Here is a 16,647-nt window from a genome sequence, read left to right on the forward strand (position 1 = left end):
AACAGGGATGGGGAAACTACGGCCCGATAAACTATTCAATCTGGCCTCCCAACTGAATTAAATTATATTTATAATCTTTATAAATGTTCTCTTCTCTCGTATGTCCCCATAGATCAAGGGTGTCAAACTCAATTGGACAAAGGCCCAAAATCCTGTTTGTGGGCCGAACAGGATAAACATTTATTGAACACTATAAAAATCAGTTTCCACGGTGGACCAGTCTAACCCACCCCCATCCCCCAAGACATCAGTACCAGTACATACAAGAATGCTCCCTTTGCTGCCCTCCAACACTTTAATCTCCACAGGGCAAAACATGTTCTGGAGCAAATGTGCAGCAAAGCACTGCAGATTTACACCAACAGAAGTTTAGCTTACACTGAAAAAATTATAACTGGAGTAATTCAGTTTGAAGTAACATCTGTGGAAAAATAAAGAACTCTGGTAGTTAACTAAAGTAAACCTGTGAAAAACTACAATTTATATGAAAAACTACAAGAAAAGCCCCAAGAAGACTACAAAAACTTTGTTATTAGAAGTAATCTTGTAGTATATCCTGAGTAACTGTAAAATATAGCTGGAGAAATCCTGGAGAATTTTCACAAGACTGCCACAGTAATCATGGAGGATACATGGAACAACTGGAGAATTACTAAAGAGACTACAGAGAATGCTGAAGTTGATGGCTAAAATCACCAAAGCTAAAATATCAGCTATATGCTAAATTAGAATAAAAAACTAACTAGAAAACCCTGGTTAGCCAAAACAGCCACCATGTAGCTGGAAAATTAGCTAAACTCAGAAATAGCCTAAAAAATCTTGCTAAATGCCCAAATAGTCCAAAAAGTGAACATTTGCAAATTTTTCAAACTTTAAAACCGTAAAGTTTTTACATAATTATGAATAACATAAAAAGGCAGGAATATAATTCCTGAATAAATCAACTTAAACCTTAAATAATTTTCAGTATTTTGCCCTCCATAAAAATATATTTTGTCAGGCCATTAATAACAATAAAATAAAATGATCTGGAGGGCCGGATAGAATTACCCCGGGCTTTGACGTGTCATAGAGGGTGCCCTGCAGTGACCTTTGTTTAGTTGCAGAGAGTATTTTCTGCATTCATGTGGCGTTAGATTTTTTTTTTTAACATTTAGGTGTGTGTTCAAATGTGGACATTCATTTTTTTCGATTATTCCAACACCACATGAAAGCAGCATTTCAGTCATTTTCATTTTCCCTTTGGAGCATTGATGCAATTAGAACCAACATGAGAACCAAAGCCTCAGTTTCTGAAATACAAACTCTGAAATGTTCTCTTTTAAAACACAATGAAATTTAAGCAGACTTTCATCCGGATTTCATGTTATTTCTTTGTTGTTTGAGGTGGATTACCAACATTTTGTCATGGATTTGCTTCTGGTCTGGCCCTTCTGTCAAATTTTAGAACCCTTTGTGCCACCCCTGTTCTAGAATGATATTTTACAGTTCCAGTAGTGTCCATAGTTAATTTCTACAAAGAAAAAAAAGCAATAATCTGGATTAAAGCAGAGTTCAAAAGGTGGAAGCAAAAACCTGTAAGATCTGTAAGATGTAGATTGTGTCTCCTTCTCCTGTAAGGTGTGTGTGTGTGTGTTGGGGGGGGTTGGCTGGTGTTTCTTGTAGGTTGGGTGTAATTTAATCATTTTTTTTTCTTTCCCTGTCGTTTTAGGCTGTAGCCATCGTCCTGGGCTTCCTGATCTTCATCGGCCTCATCATTCTACTGGTGTTTGCTGTTCGGACTCGCGCCCAGATCCGGTACTGGGGCATAGACCGAGTTCTCTGGGAGGAGCCGAAGAAGACTGGTTTCCATCACAGCATTGGAGAGTGGGTGAGTGTCAGACAAATGCAAAAAACAAACAAAAAAAACAATTCTTCCTGGATGTTAATGGAGCTTCAATGTATTTCAGCCACCATGTTTAGGTCAGTGTTTAGGACTGTGCACGTCTGTGCAGAAGGCTGGAGATCATTACCACGTTACTGAATTAATTCACTTTTAAGTTTATAATTGATCTGGTTTTTGACTTCATGCAATTCAATTAAAAAAATGATTTGTCAAGTCATTATTCTAAAAAAACCTCTAGAGCTGCCACGATTAGTCGACTAATCGATGACTAGTCGACTATTTAATAGTTGATTAGTCGTTACTTTATATTATATGGAGTCAGAGTGTAGTAAAGTTGAACAAAGTTGTGAGTGTTCAGCACCAAAAAATGAACTTTTTTCACTATTTGAGTCAGCGAGACCAAAACTTTATCCTTAGTGAAAAATAGTTCCTTGTTTCAGATGTCGACCTCATTAGAGAAATCAGGAATATACTTTCCATCAAACTCATTTTGATAGGTGACCTTTGACCCTATATACCCTTTATATAAAAAATTGATATGAAATTGTCATCTTGAGGGGCGGGGCACCTGTCAAAATGAGTTTGATGGAAAGTATATCCCTGATCTCTCTCATTTGATTTAATCTTGTTTTTATCCCAGAAACTAATGAAGGACGGAAGCTGAACGATTCATTAAAACTTTACTAAACTATCATCTTAATTGTCGTTATTTTTAGTTAGTTTAAAGCTAATGATGGTTAAGATTTATGCTTTACATCCAGTTTGCACATGAACCGATTAGTCGATTAATCTGAAAAAATAATTGACGATTAGTCGACTAATAAAATGATCGTTTGTGGAAGCCCCAGTTACTTCATATCTTTTGTTCTGAGGTCCGTCAGACTCCATAACTCCACTGTTGGACGAGTATAAACCACTATGTGTTTTATGTTCAAATACTTATCGTGACTTTTTATATAGTGATGCATATTTTTAGTGAACTTTTATCAATTTTAGACTCATTTATTATTATATATTTCTAAAGCTTAACCGCTTTTGGATGTTTTTATGTATTCTATCCTTTATCTTGTATGGGGTTTCCACAGATCCAATCATTTCTTTCTGGGATCATTAAAGTATATCTATCTATCCATCCAAACAAATATTAAGTTTTATTTATGTATCTATATAATTTTATTAATAAATACAAAACAATTGTAAAATACAAAAATAGATTTAAAAAATGAATAGTTTTGTGTTAGTTTTCTGTTGTACAGACATAACCAGCATTGATTTAAATACTGTTAGTGATTTATGCAAAAAGATAAAAAATAACGATGTGTTCATCAGTTTCTTTATCATGCTGCAAAAATCAAATCGTTAAAAAGGCTGGAGAACTTCTAAACATTTGGGTCGTAGACGATGAATCCATCACTCGGTGGAAAAGCAAGAAAAGATCCCACCCAGCAGAGGCTGGGGGCATGCAAAACTGTGGCAAAGCTGAAACCATCTGCAGTTTCTTTGTTGTTGAAGTAGTGGAGTCTGTCAGGTCGGGCTAATTTCAGAATGGTACGGAGCGTTTGAATACGCCCTGATCTGACAAAAGGTTAGTGAGAGTAAACGGGTCATGAACAGTCGGTACACACAACAATTCAGTTTAACTACTTAAGTAAGAATCACGGAAACAAATCACTAATATTCTTAAAAAGGAAAAAGACAAGAAGACAACAGGGATAAACAAAACATCCTCCTTTTTTAAAAATATATATATTTTTGGGGAAACTCCCGGGAATGAGCTATTGGACTTAAGTTGGGAACGTCATGGAGTGGAGAATAATGCAGATGAGTTTCTCAGAAGCAGTGTTCCTGCAGACAAAGGAGCTGTGCGCACGCACGCGCATGCTTGTGTGTCTTCACGTACACGCGCAGCAGATGAGGCGTGAAGCAGGTTGGATGGTTTCGTTTGCAGTTTCAGGGCGTGGTCATTCATCTTCTCTGGGTTTCTTCCTGCTGCTGTGGGGTAAATGGGGGCGGGAGTGAACCTGACACTCTTTAAGTCTGAAGCTCTTCGGTCAGACTCATACCAGCTCCTGGATGACCTTCACCCAAAAGCTCCTCCGCTCGGACTGGCGCAGACCCTCTGTTGTCATCCAGTGGTATTTGCGGTATTCTGCCATGCAGGAGGAAGCAGAAGAACCCGTCTGTCCAGTGTCAGGGTTGTTTACAGTGAAGCAAACCTGCAGGAAGAGAGAAACTGTGGGCCTCTGTGTGTCTGACACGTTGGTGCTTTGAATATGCAGATGATGCTGCAGTTTCAAGGATAAATAGACCGTCTGTAGAATCTCCTCCAACCGACTGAGTCTGTGTCTTTGGAAAACAACTTATTTATTTAGAAAAGCTTTTAGTTGAGTGGGTTGTCTTATGTTACATAATCATGTTTTATTCATCTCTTGTTGCTATGTGTACACTTTACACACATGTAGACTTTTGTGAGTGTAGTTGAAGAAAGGAGCTTTCTGACTTTACCGCTGATGTTTGGCTATAAAGTAAAAAAAAAAATTGTCTTTGCCTGAAAGATTGATCAGAGTCCAGAAGGACAGACTTCCTCCAGCGGAGGGCGCTGTTTATAACCTGGAGCAGGTGTGTTACAACAGTGAGGACGTAGGACCCTGAAGGATCAGCACTGGACACCACTGGAAGGTCATGAAGGTCATGAAATGGGGGGTTAGGTCTGGAAGTATCTGATCTTCGGCTGTTGCAGGTCCAGTGTGGAGGGTGTTCCACCTCACAGGATGTGAGGAGGGTGTGGTGCAGAGGTAGAGCGGTCGACCTCTGACCTGATCTCAGGTTTGATTCCTGCCTTGCCTCCTATGTGTCAAAGTGTACTTGGGTAAAAGACACTGAGCCCCACATTACCCCTGGTGGTTATAAGTTGGTACCAGTGTTCAGCAGCAGATCAGTGTTTGAATGTGGGTGAAAGGGACTGTGAAGCACTTTGGGCCTAAGAAGGTAGAATACTATAGTGCAGGGGTGTCGAACTCAATCGCTAAGGGGACCAAAATCCAAAACACAACTTAGGTCGTGGGACGAACAGGATAAACATTTATTGAACACAAAAACTTTAGAACCATAACTTATAACTTTTTAACATAATTATGAACCAGACATATAGCATTACCTACAATAATACTAGTGTGAATGCTGTAAACTGAATTTGGCCGCTGAAGATGTTAGTGCTGATAGCTAAAGGTGCTGAAATTGATGGATAAAAACGCTGAAGCTGAAAGATGAAGATGCCGAAGCCCCCAGGCCCTGACTTTGACACGTGCTATAGTTCTATTGACCTATTTAACCTTTTTTGGAGATGTGTTAGGCTGAGGGAGGGGTCAGCAGGCTGAGAGCTGATTGGACAAGAGCTGGAATCTTTCCAAACTCTAGCTAATGATGAGATTATTCTTGTTATTCAGACACATTTAGTCCATTTAAACTGAACCAGAGTTTGTTTCCCCCGAAAATCCAGATCAAAGTTTCAGTCTGAATACACGAAACTTGAAATGACCATCTTTTGAGGTGGTCTTTGTTCGTTTCTAATTGGACTGCGCTTCGGTTTGCTCTGAAATTCCTCAGTCCGAATACAGTCCGCTCCAAGACCGAACGCGGAGCATCAATGCAACAGCAACTCCTTAAAATGTGGTGGGATGGCTTATTTAAACAACTTTAAATGTGATCCACTTTGTTCTCACTCTGTTTTCTCAACAATATGTCATTACACTTATCACCGTAGAGTCTCCAGTAACCGTCATGCAGGATTCTTCCGCTGTACCAAAGTAGCAGTAAAAAGGGCTGAACCTGACCCTCATACAGACATTCAAAATCAATCAGCAAAATAAAAAGTTTGAATAAACTTCAATAAACTTTCTATGTTCTCTTGTAGATCAACAACGTGTCTGAGGGTCCACAAGTGCTAGTCGATGCCCCCAATGACCGGGTTGGGGGTTTCAGAGACCGCCCCTATCAGATGGACCACACTAAACCTCTGTACCTGCCTGGGTAAGATCTGTTCTTGTTGTGTAAATGTTTAGTGATCATTCACACTATAGTGATGATTCTTCTGCTCCTTTCCGTACGTTTTCCGGCACGTAAAAACTCCATCACGCTTTCAGAGATTTCAACAATGCATCAAAACTTTCAGCTTGTTCAGGACTTTACTGCTTGTATTTTCGGTATTCATAAACTTTATAGTTTTTAAATATTGAGCAAAATATGCCCCAAAGGAAATGAATGAAAGTCTTCAAATGTCAAAAAATGTAAGTAGATTAGCAACAAGACTTTAAATATAACCATGAGCCATGTTATCATCTGTTATATTCATTTTCTAAAAAATTGGATTCACCTAATATTTTAGCAACATGCTAACGTTTTGGGCTAATTTGTTAACTAGTGGAGTTTTTTTTAGGATAATTTAGAGTAAAACTTCTATTTTAGCAATAGGCTAACGTTTTTGACTAATTTATTTTACTTAGGAATTTAAGGCTATTTTGGAGTTTAGCTAGTTTTAGCTTTTTTGGCTAATTTGACCTCTACTGAGGGTTTTTTAATGTTAATTTGAAGTTTAGGTAATATTTTAGCAACATGCCAAAGTTTTGGCTAATTAGTTATCTATTTAGGTTTTTTAAGGCTAATTTAGAGTTTAGCTTCAATTTTATCAACAGGCCAACATTTTGACTTATTTAGTTTACTGAGGAAGGTTGGGCTATTTTGGACTTTAGCTGGTATTTAAGCAACAAGCTAGCTTTTTTTGTTGGCTGATTTGGCATCTACTAAGTTATTTGGGGCTAATTTAGCTTAGCTGAGTGGTTTTCAACCTTTACTGAGCCAAGATACACTTCTTCCTTTAAAAAAATCCCACAGCACACTAGCATCCAAAAAGGTAATAATGTTTAGTCTGTATCGATGTACAGTCCCTCCACAATCTGTGCATTTTTTTAAATAATTGAAGCAGAAAGAGAGTCATTGCAGAGGTGCTGTCACTTTAACCCAGTGCATCATGGGGGGTGTTCATTCTTTTGTTCACTTTTTAAACTGTCTGACATCGGATCCCGCTGGAAGCTACAGCACTTAACACGAACTTTAGCTGTTATTTTAGTTGGAAATGAGAGACTTCATGAGCCGAATCAGAACAAGAAAGTGAGGACGTTAACCTCTTCTGATTGGTCCAACTGATGACATGTGATCAAGCCTCCAACAATGATCGGTGGAGACAGTAGAAGGGGACCGGACTTTTCTAAAAGCAGAGCTAGCGGCTAGTTTTGCGGCTGGATTGCGGTAACATCATTCCAATTATTTATCATTTATCTTGCATATTCCAAACTATCCAGTGTTAAATCAGGGCCGGTTTCACAGAGCTGATACCCTAATGGTAAATGTTTTAGGTATGTGAAAATGTGTGATTTTTCCGCGGCACCACAGACCATATCTTATGACACACTGGTTGAAAAACTCTGGCTTAGCTCATATTTAAGCAGCACACTAAATATTTTTGCAAAATTGGCATGTATTAGGGATTTTTAAGCAATTTACTACAAATGTTTTTTAAATTTAGGTCAACTTCAGCGCTCTTTCATAGTTATTTAATGGAATTTCTAGTCTTTCAGCAAATGTAACATTTTCCAAATAGTTTTTGCATTTTCATCAAATACTTTCTACAAATAAAGTAAACTGCATCACCATTTTCAGCAACAAGCTTCTTCAGTGACATCTTTCATCAAAAACATTCACACTAGCATTATCGCAGGTAATGCAACTTTTCTAGAGTCATGATTGTTATAGTTCAATCATTGGGTAGGGCGTGTGGGGTTGGTCACATGTAGATTATTAGCATAGAAACATGATAATCTGTCCTTCCTGGGATGATCTGGACTGAGTTGAAGTGGTTTCTCTAGTTTTTCCATGTTCAGATTAAGGGATTTCAGACTTTGCTGGATGGGCAGCATTCCTCTGCTTCTTCTCTGTGTTTTGTTCTTGGGCTGGACCAGTTTGCATTGCTGGGTTTGAGGTTAACTGGGATGTGGTTGGAAAATCTTGCTAATTTTCTGAAACACACCTGCACAATGGATAACTGTTGCTCCATGTCTTTTCTCAGTCCATCGAGTTCTCTTTTTCTTGGCTTTCATTGCCGTGTCTTCACAAGGGTCTGTTCTTTGTTGGTTCTTTCTGAGTTTGTAGCAATGGCTTTTAGCGGTGCGAGAATGCTAGTGCTAGAATGCTAGTGTTCAGATCACTGTATAGGGTGAGCAGTTCATGATGAGTAAAATGGATGTCCACTGCATTGATCCTGTCAGTGAATTCTTATGACATCCACGTATCAGCAGTGCGAGGGAGCAACTCCAGGGAAGGACGTTGTTTTCTTCCACACACAGATCGGTCATTACCGTGATCCCATGAGACTACTGAGGTTTCGTCTGTAGAATTTCCTCTTAAACTGGGAACAGGTGACGTTGAAGCAGACTGATAGTAGATCCCACATGTGTTCTGGTCCCACAGGGTTGGGTCTTGGTCTGGTCGTTCCTTCATAATGTCCATGTTGGGAATACAGCTGACAGAGATGTCACATTGAAGGAGACGTTGCATCATCCGGCTCCTGAAGTGTTTGCTGACAGAGTCCAGGGTGTTGTGGATTTGGCGGATTGTTGTCTACCAACAGAGATAAGAGGGTTGTGATGCGTTTGACCGCACTGTAGATGACTGAGTCTATGCTGCTCATAGATGGTCTCAGAGGAGCTACTTTCATTTTATGAGTCTTTAAATACATGAGCTCACATCTCCTGGATTTAGAATTTTGTTGATAATGTTATTGTCCTCTGAGTTTTTGAAAAGCCTGATCAAGTTCTGTCTATACTCGGTATGGAACGTGTCAAAGTCGAGGCCCGCGGGCCAGATTCGGCCCTCCACATCATTTTATTTTATTGTTATTAATGCCGCGATGTTATCTTGTGCTTATTTCTAACTTGTATAATTTTGACAAAATATATTTTTATGGAGAGTAAAATATTGAAAGTTATTTAAGGTTTAAGTTGATTTATTCTGGAATAATATTCCTGCCTTTTAATTATTCCTATTTATGTTAAAATGTACAGTTTTAAAATTAAAAAAATGGGCATTCAGATAGCTTTTTGAACTATTTTTTTCATTTACTAAGATTTTTTTAGGCTATTTTGGAGTTTGGCTAATATTTCTGCTACATGCTAGCTGTTTTGGCTCATTTAGGTTTTTTCCATTTATAGGATATTTTGAAGTTTAGCCATTTTTTTTAGCTACATCCTAGCTGTTTTGGCTAACCATTGTTTTTTTTTTTTTATTTTTTTGGGGGGGGGGGTAATTAGGAATTTAGCTAATGTTTTAGCTGGCTATCAGTTTCAGCGTTTTCAGCCACTAGCTTAAATGATTTCATCTATCAGCTTCAGTGTTTTTAGCTACCAATTTCAGCATCTTTCAGCACTAGCATCTTGAGTGGCCTTACAGCATTCACACTAGTGTTATCTCAGCTAATGCTATATATCTAGTTCATAATTATGTTAAAGTTTTAAAAATGTAGTTTTAGTGTTCAATAAAAGTTTATCCTGTTCGGCCCGCGACCTAAGGTCTCTTTTGGATTTTGGCCCCTTTGTGTGATAAACATGAAACAGCTGATTGTGATGCGGAGAAAATCAGCTGTTCATATCCAAGACACAACTACAGTAAAGTGTTGGATATCAGCGTCAAGTCGCTTTACTCCACTTCAGAATCTGCTGGAATTACATTAATTCCGTAAATGGTTGAAGAGTTGCAGTAGTCAAAAGAATGTTGACACTGGAGCTAAAGCTCTGGTGTTAACCCTCGTTCCCTCTTATTGGGTCCAGATGACCCCACCCTTACGTTGACGTGTGATCCCCACATGACAAATGTGGACAGGATTTTATGTCTGCCACGGACACCAGTGAAGATGATAAATCCTGTACTGGATCCATTAAGAACTCCGGTCAGGATGAAGATGGAGCTCTGAACCCAGTTAGCATCCTCAAAGGTTAAATCAGCTCCAAACCAAAGATTAGGAACCAGGTAATGGACCTGGTCCTCTTTCACGTGGTCTCTTTGGTTCCCAGCGATGCTCTTTGGTGGAGTTTTAGTCCACAAACAGCATTTTTTGATCTTCAGGGTTCAGCTCTACAACCAGTCTGTGTGTCTGCTTCATCTGAACAGGTTCTGACCCAGAAGCACATCCTTGTTCTGAAGGTTCCTGTCATCTCTTCACAGGACCTATCTGACCATCTGTCATGAAACATGAACTGTATCACTTGTGTTTGCAGGGACTCGGACATCAGCAGCTCTGTGGGGGGGCTGAAGTCCCGGTTTAAGGACTACGACCCTGGAATGGATTCTGGAGATGAGCTGGAAGAAGAGGACTTTAGTGTGTGAGTTCTGGTTCTCAGTCTGGACCTTCAGGCAGGACATGAGCTATCTTCACGAGTTCTGTCCCTCTGCAGATTGTTTCCAAAGATTCTGGATGAGCAGGAGCGCCTGACCTACAAGCGGGAGTTTGACCAGGACCATCTGGAGTACAAGAACTTGCAGGCCGAACTGGAGGAAATCAACAGGGACCTGGCAGACCTGGACAGAGAACTGGACCGGCTCCCCGAGAACAGCCCTCAGTTTCTGGTGAGGGTCAGAGTCAGTCCTCTCCAGTCAGAACTGGACATAACAAGCATTGAGGTCCTTAAATCGGGCCAGAGACGTCACTTCCTGGTACTTCTAACGCCATATTGTAAGCGCTTGCCCCTCAACACCGATTAGTCCGAGTCGGTCTGAGAGATGTTTTTAGAGGAACTACTGTCACCAATTGTGAGTGAGCTCAGTCTGGCTTGTTTAAAGGCCAACCCCTCCCACTGAAAGCGAGCATGGGAGAAGCCATCAATATCATGTTGGAGGCGGGGCCAGCGGGCAACACAGGCTTTTACCGAGGCATCTGATTGGTTAGTTTAGAACTTGCAATAAAGAAAAAAAATGTCTTAAAAAAAGACCTAAGTTAGAAAAAACATGTTAAGAAGAATGTATCAGATTCCTATTTAACATATTTAAGATTTAGATATATAGCATTGCCTGAGATAATGCTAGTGATAATAGAAGATGTTGAAATTGAAAGCTAAAAACGCTAAAGCTGATAGCTGAAATTACTGAAGCTGATAGCTGAAGATCCTGAAGCAAATTGCCAGCTAAAATATTAGCTATATTTCAAATTAGCCTAAAAACTAAAAAATATAAAACTTAGGTAAGCTAAAACAGCTAGCATGTAGCTGAAAAAATAGGTAAACTTCAAAATAGCCTAAAAAACTTTTTTAAAAGCCTTAATTAGCCAAAACATCTAGCCTGTCTCTATATTATAGCTAAATATTAGCTAAACTCCAAATGGCCAAAGTCTTATTAAATGCCAAAATAATCCAAAAAGCTAGCAGAATGCCAATTTTTAAAACTTTAAAACCATAGCTTTTTAATAGAATTATGAATGATGAAAAGGCAGGAATATTATTCCAGAATAAATCAACTTAAACCTTAAATAACTTTCAATATTTTACTCTCCATAAAAATATATTTTGTCAAAATTATAAAAGTTAGAAATAAGCGCCAGATAACATCAGGTCATTAATAACAATAAATAAAATGATCTGGAGGGGAGGAGAGAATTACCTAGAGGGCCGGGTCCGGCCCCGGGCCTTGACTTTGATATATGTGTGTTAGGTATTTTTAAATGGCGCATTATATTTCTGTAAGCTTGTAATCGGTTTAGCATCCCTTCTTTCACACTGTGTGAGCTCCTCTCAGGTGAGGAGGTGCTGAGGAGCTCATCTTCATGGCTCCCTCTCAGGATGACGGCGCCTCCTGGTGTTGTCTGTGTTCATCATGATGCTTTCTTCTGCTTCCAGGATGCCATGAGTGAACACACCAGACTACGGAACCTGAAGAAGGTAAGACGGATGAGCAGGTGAAGGCTTCAGTTCATCTTCATTTTTAATGTTTTTGCTCACCATGAGACCTCCTCCTCCTCCTCCTCTGCAGACCCCCCAGTACCAGATGAAGAAAAAGCGCTGCAGGTTCTTGCGCTCCAAACTGTCCCACATCAAGAAGCAGATCGGCGAGTACGACTCCCGGCCCTGAGCAGCACGACACGAGTGTTTCAGGTCTTCAGGTGGATCTCCTGAGGAGAGATGAACATCTGACATGAAATATTGCTTTTTATTCCACTATATAAGCGTTCCTTTTAAGTGACTTTTAATGTAGATTTTGTTTTTTATATCAAAGTTTCTTTTTCAAGCCCAGAGAGGGCTGTTGATGTAACGTGAACTTCTGTGGCTGCTTTGTCCCACACCTGCAGGAAGCTTGTTTCAACTGTTGTAAATGCTGTAAATGACGATTTCACTCAGGAAAAATTAAAACTGATCTCTGCAGCTTCTCTGCTCACTTTTCCTGGAACAATCCCATCAAAGACGGGACAGGAAGTTCGATCTTCTCATGACCCCAGCACTCTTCCTGTTTCTGTCCCACACATTACATGATTGAGGAGGATTTTTCAATTTTCAACAATCCTGAGCTCATCCCTGAAGTTTCTTAGTTTAGACTCGTGAGAACATCAATGCCTTTATGGCCAGACCGGGGGCGGAGCTTCACCTGGACAGGTGAGTGGTCCAACATAGAGATAGAGACCAGGTCAAATACTCTTCATCTATAAATTACATTTGTTCAATTCAAGTTTCTGAAATGGCTGAGCAAAACTACAAACTTCAAAGTCGGAAATACATCAAAGATAAACAAAATACCAAAAACCACAAAGTAAAGGTGTATTTTTATGACATCATTTTATAAAGTACAGAAGAAGCGGGACACAAATGTAAAAAGGGAATAAAAATGATTTGCCGTTGAGGTCATCAAAACGGCTTCAGATGGGGATGATGTGATGCAGGATGACGTATTTTGTATTTCATAAAAAGGGATAACAGGCCAACAGATGCAAACTGTGGCGTTTTAGAGTCTTCTGGGAGTTTTTAGGAATAATATGGATCAGCACACAATTAAATGACTCCTATGTGGGCCTTGAGTGGTGCTTTACTCATGAACAAAATTCAATTCAATTTCTAAAGGCCTACAAAGATCCTTAAATCAGGTTAAAAATGTTGTTGCTACAAAATCTTTCATCCAAACATTCATTTTGAACTAATTTTGTTGTTTTTGCTCTTGTATTGATCCTATTTTGGGTGATGATGATGACCATAATAATGTTTCTAAAATATTAAAGAAAGGGTGTGTTGCATATAAGAACAGAATCTTGTAGGAAAGATGAATGAGTGAGACATTCTCACAGATTGGACTCCTTTCTTTTTCTTTTAAACAAATTTAATGAACCAAAAGTCTATTTTGTATTATTGTCATGGTGACTGTATGCATATAAATGTATTTTGTTTTTATATTTGTGTCAAAAATAAACCTTTATAATCAAATATATCACAGCAGCGCCCTCTTACCGTAGATAGTTTTGCACGTGTGATCAAATTTCTGTGTTTTTGATTAAAATAAAAAAAAAACAATGTGATTCCATTGTTCATAAAGTTTCTCTAAGAACAACAGCAGCTCCAAGTATCAATTTGTCTTTGATTTATTATATATATATATATATTTATATATACATATAATAAATCTAATGAAAATGATTTGTAAATTTTTTTATTGTTACCTCATTTATTTTAATTATTTTTTTTGTATTAAAAAAAATTATAAATTAAGAAAAAATCATCAAACATTCCCATGATACTTGCTTTACATTAATGACTTCCAAAGGAAAATGATCTGCTTACATGTATATTTTTGTTGATGTTTGATACTTGATTTATATGAATGATTTTTTTTTCTAATGAAAAATAATCATCGTATTTTGTCTGAATTTTGATAAAAGATCTGCATATACAGTGACAAAATCTGAAACAGTGTTATATCTATTTACATAATCATGTGATTTATTGTTACTTCAGGATTTTTACTAACCTGAATCTAAGTTGGAAAGATATAATTATCTGATCTTAAGTTACGAACCGGAAATGATAACACATGTAAAGGAAATGTTAAGGATGAGCCGGGGTGGATTATATAAATTCGCTAATATAAATATGTATATACTGTATACATGCAATTAATTATAATTAATAGAAATATTATCTATCTTTTTAATGTTCCTAAAACTAGCTTACAGACCCTCTTCATTTTACTTTGTTGACAAATATTGCACACGGAAACAATGACACATAACATCATTTTCACAATTACCAGGAAAATCAACAAAAAAAATGAAGCCTCAATAACTGCAAAATAAATCAGATAAAAAAAAATAATAATGATTCTGCTTAAGTTTCAAATGCGACCATGCTTCAACTGTTCTAACAGCTTTTTGTAAATGCAAGATTCAATACCATTTATATACAGTCATTTCTTTCTGCAACACATAAAACACAGGTTGTTTGCAAGCATATTAACATTTTAGCCATAATTATAAGTTGGTTAACTCTGTACATTTTTTCTGTATTTAATTTCTCTTGAACAAAAAAAACATTTAAAAAAATGTGTTTAGAATAATTTAAAGTCTTTGCATAAGTGGATTGTTATAAAACAAGTCAAATCTTTCCAAAAAGGCTTGAGTGAAAGTGAAATACCAAAAAGGATGAGGCACAGTTTCTAGTGAAGAATGGCAAAATGAGGAGTTTATGTCCAGATCTTTTTAAAATTTGGTTAAAAATAATAATAATAATAATAAAATAAAAAAAACATAGAGTAAAATTTATGAATACATTTAAAATAAATTTATTTAATTGTATCAGTAATAAAATATTTGTTGGGCAGAGACCAAACTTTTCTCCATTGAATACTACAACCAAACCTACTACAGTGAGAAATAACATGGAGGGCTGTCTCTTTTTGAAACAGTGAACAGAGTTTTGGTTCTTTCTGCCAGCTGAAAAACATATTTTTTCCAGGATTCTGTTATTTTGGGGAGAGAACATGGAGTTTTTGAAGGAGAGCTTTAACACTTGGAATGGCTCCAATAGCGAATGCAAACTCTGCAGGTGAGACACTCAGATTAAGTGGAGAGAAACTCATTCGATTACCTTGTGGATTAATCACTTGTGTTATATGAAAAATGCTTTTTTTCAAACAATTTTTTCAGAAAAAAGACTATTCCAAATATAGTAGTGCTGAGGAGAAAACTTATGTTTCTACATCAAAGTCCACATAGCTTACAGCCCCGCACACCCCCAACCTAACATTACAGACAGGTGAAAGAAAAACAGTGAGTGATATCAGAGCTATCCAGATGTAGTTTAGATCCAGATCAGACGAGGACAACAAAGACGTTCATGGATCTGTTGGTCTACAAGTGGGTGTATCTGAATGGTGCAAGAGGACTTTAGCCAGACTCTTGTATTTAGTAATTTCTTTCTTTCAAACTGCTTTCTTTTGCCTGATACATTTGAATGAAGAAATACTCAAAAATATAATTTTAATCTTAATTTTCTTTATATATGTCATCAATCATGAGGAAAAAATAACACAAGAACTTGTTAAAAACAATAGATACACGGTTTTAGTACTTTGGTCAAAACTGCATCTTTTGAGAAAAGAACGGAAGCGGAACTTTCTAATTTCCGCTTCATGTTTCCACCCGGAGCAGAGCGTTCGTGCTCCGAGAGCTGTGAGAATTTTTCAGACGGGTTGACTGTTTCTGCAGGTAGGTCGGGTTTTATTCCTCAGTGTTAGTCCCTTTGAGTGTGTTCTGCAGTTAAGTACTGACGTGATGTAATGGACGGAACCACGTGAGACTGACGGACCGGTTTACCGAAACACGGTCCGCGGGAAACTGTGTCCGCTCACCGGGTGAGCAGAACTGTTCCAACAACTACAGAACCTGACGAGTCAGCAGAATTCTGCAGAACCTGTGTGGGCATTTGGGTCAGCAGAAGTTCTGCCCTGAAGATGATTATTAAAGAGGATCGAGGAGAGCAACACTCTTCTGCGCAGGCGCGTGTTTGTTTGTCACTTCTCTTGTGTCAGTACTTAAGCATTTTTTCAGCATGCACCGTTGGGTTAATCCAATAATGAAATTAGCAGGTTCTATCACTTTATAGAATATTACATTTGGAGCTATACTACCATCCAAAACGGGAGAACTCTGCCATCATATACCCAATTTTCTCCATACACAAACAAAGAATCCCTATTTTTAAGTTTTTTTGGCTGGACTGAAATTGCATTTGACATCTTCAAAATACAATTATTCCCAGAAGAAAATATATGACACATTAACAGCATTACCAATGATGTGAATTAAAACTTTTCCTGGATATGTCCATCCATCCATCCATCTTCCTCCGCTTCATCCGGGACCGGGTTGCGGGGGCAGCAGTCTAAGCAAAGATGCCCAGACTTCCCTCTCCCCGGCCACTTCCTCCAGCTCCTTTGGGGGGACTCCGAGGCATTCCCAGGCCAGCCGAGAAACATAGTCTCTCCAGCGTGTCCTGGGTCTTCCCCGGGGCCTCCGCCCAGTGGGACATGCCCAGAACACCTCACCAGGGAGGCGTCCAGGAAGCATCCGGACCAGATGCCCGACCCACCTCAACTGGCTTCTCTCGATGCGGAGGAGAAGCGGCTCTACTCCGAGCTCTCTACGGGTGACCGAGCTTCTCACCCTATCTCTAAGGGAGCGTCCAGCC

The 16,647-nt window shown here is 38.5% G+C and overlaps 2 protein-coding genes and 1 long non-coding RNA gene across 5 annotated transcripts in view; 2 read left to right on the plus strand and 1 right to left on the minus strand.

Moving 5' to 3' along the window:
* The window catches only part of oclnb (occludin b), a 20,804-nt gene extending 8,462 nt beyond the window's left edge, over nt 1-12,342 (plus strand). For both annotated transcript variants that reach the window (XM_024260236.2, XM_024260235.2), the window contains exons 4-9: nt 1,712-1,870; nt 5,799-5,914; nt 10,210-10,314; nt 10,387-10,558; nt 11,821-11,862; nt 11,954-12,342. In XM_024260236.2, the coding sequence (XP_024116004.1) occupies nt 1,712-1,870; nt 5,799-5,914; nt 10,210-10,314; nt 10,387-10,558; nt 11,821-11,862; nt 11,954-12,052 (693 nt within the window). In that variant the 3' untranslated portion in view covers nt 12,053-12,342. The remainder of the gene's footprint in view (nt 1-1,711; nt 1,871-5,798; nt 5,915-10,209; nt 10,315-10,386; nt 10,559-11,820; nt 11,863-11,953) is intronic.
* Nucleotides 3,199-11,871, minus strand: LOC112137768. The gene is made up of 3 exons (XR_002917605.2): nt 11,585-11,871; nt 3,949-4,101; nt 3,199-3,877 (listed from the first exon to the last, which is right to left on the minus strand). It is a non-coding gene; the product is annotated as an uncharacterized LOC112137768 (long non-coding RNA).
* Nucleotides 12,343-15,519: 3,177 nt separating the features above from the next.
* Nucleotides 15,520-16,647, plus strand: part of gtf2h2 (general transcription factor IIH, polypeptide 2) — an 8,796-nt gene continuing 7,668 nt past the window's right edge. Inside the window, exon 1 of one of the 2 annotated variants that reach the window (XM_024260238.2) lies at nt 15,520-15,665. Coding sequence is in view for 1 of the 2 variants with exons in the window: in XM_024260237.2 (XP_024116005.1) it covers nt 15,911-15,955 (45 nt within the window). In the remaining variant the exon portion in view is untranslated. Of the gene's footprint in view, nt 15,666-15,694; nt 15,956-16,647 lie in introns of those variants that run through there. The other variant, XM_024260237.2, reaches the window with a different exon arrangement.

Source organism: Oryzias melastigma, linkage group LG9 (assembly GCF_002922805.2).
Source record: "Oryzias melastigma strain HK-1 linkage group LG9, ASM292280v2, whole genome shotgun sequence".
Lineage (NCBI taxonomy): Eukaryota > Metazoa > Chordata > Actinopteri > Beloniformes > Adrianichthyidae > Oryzias > Oryzias melastigma.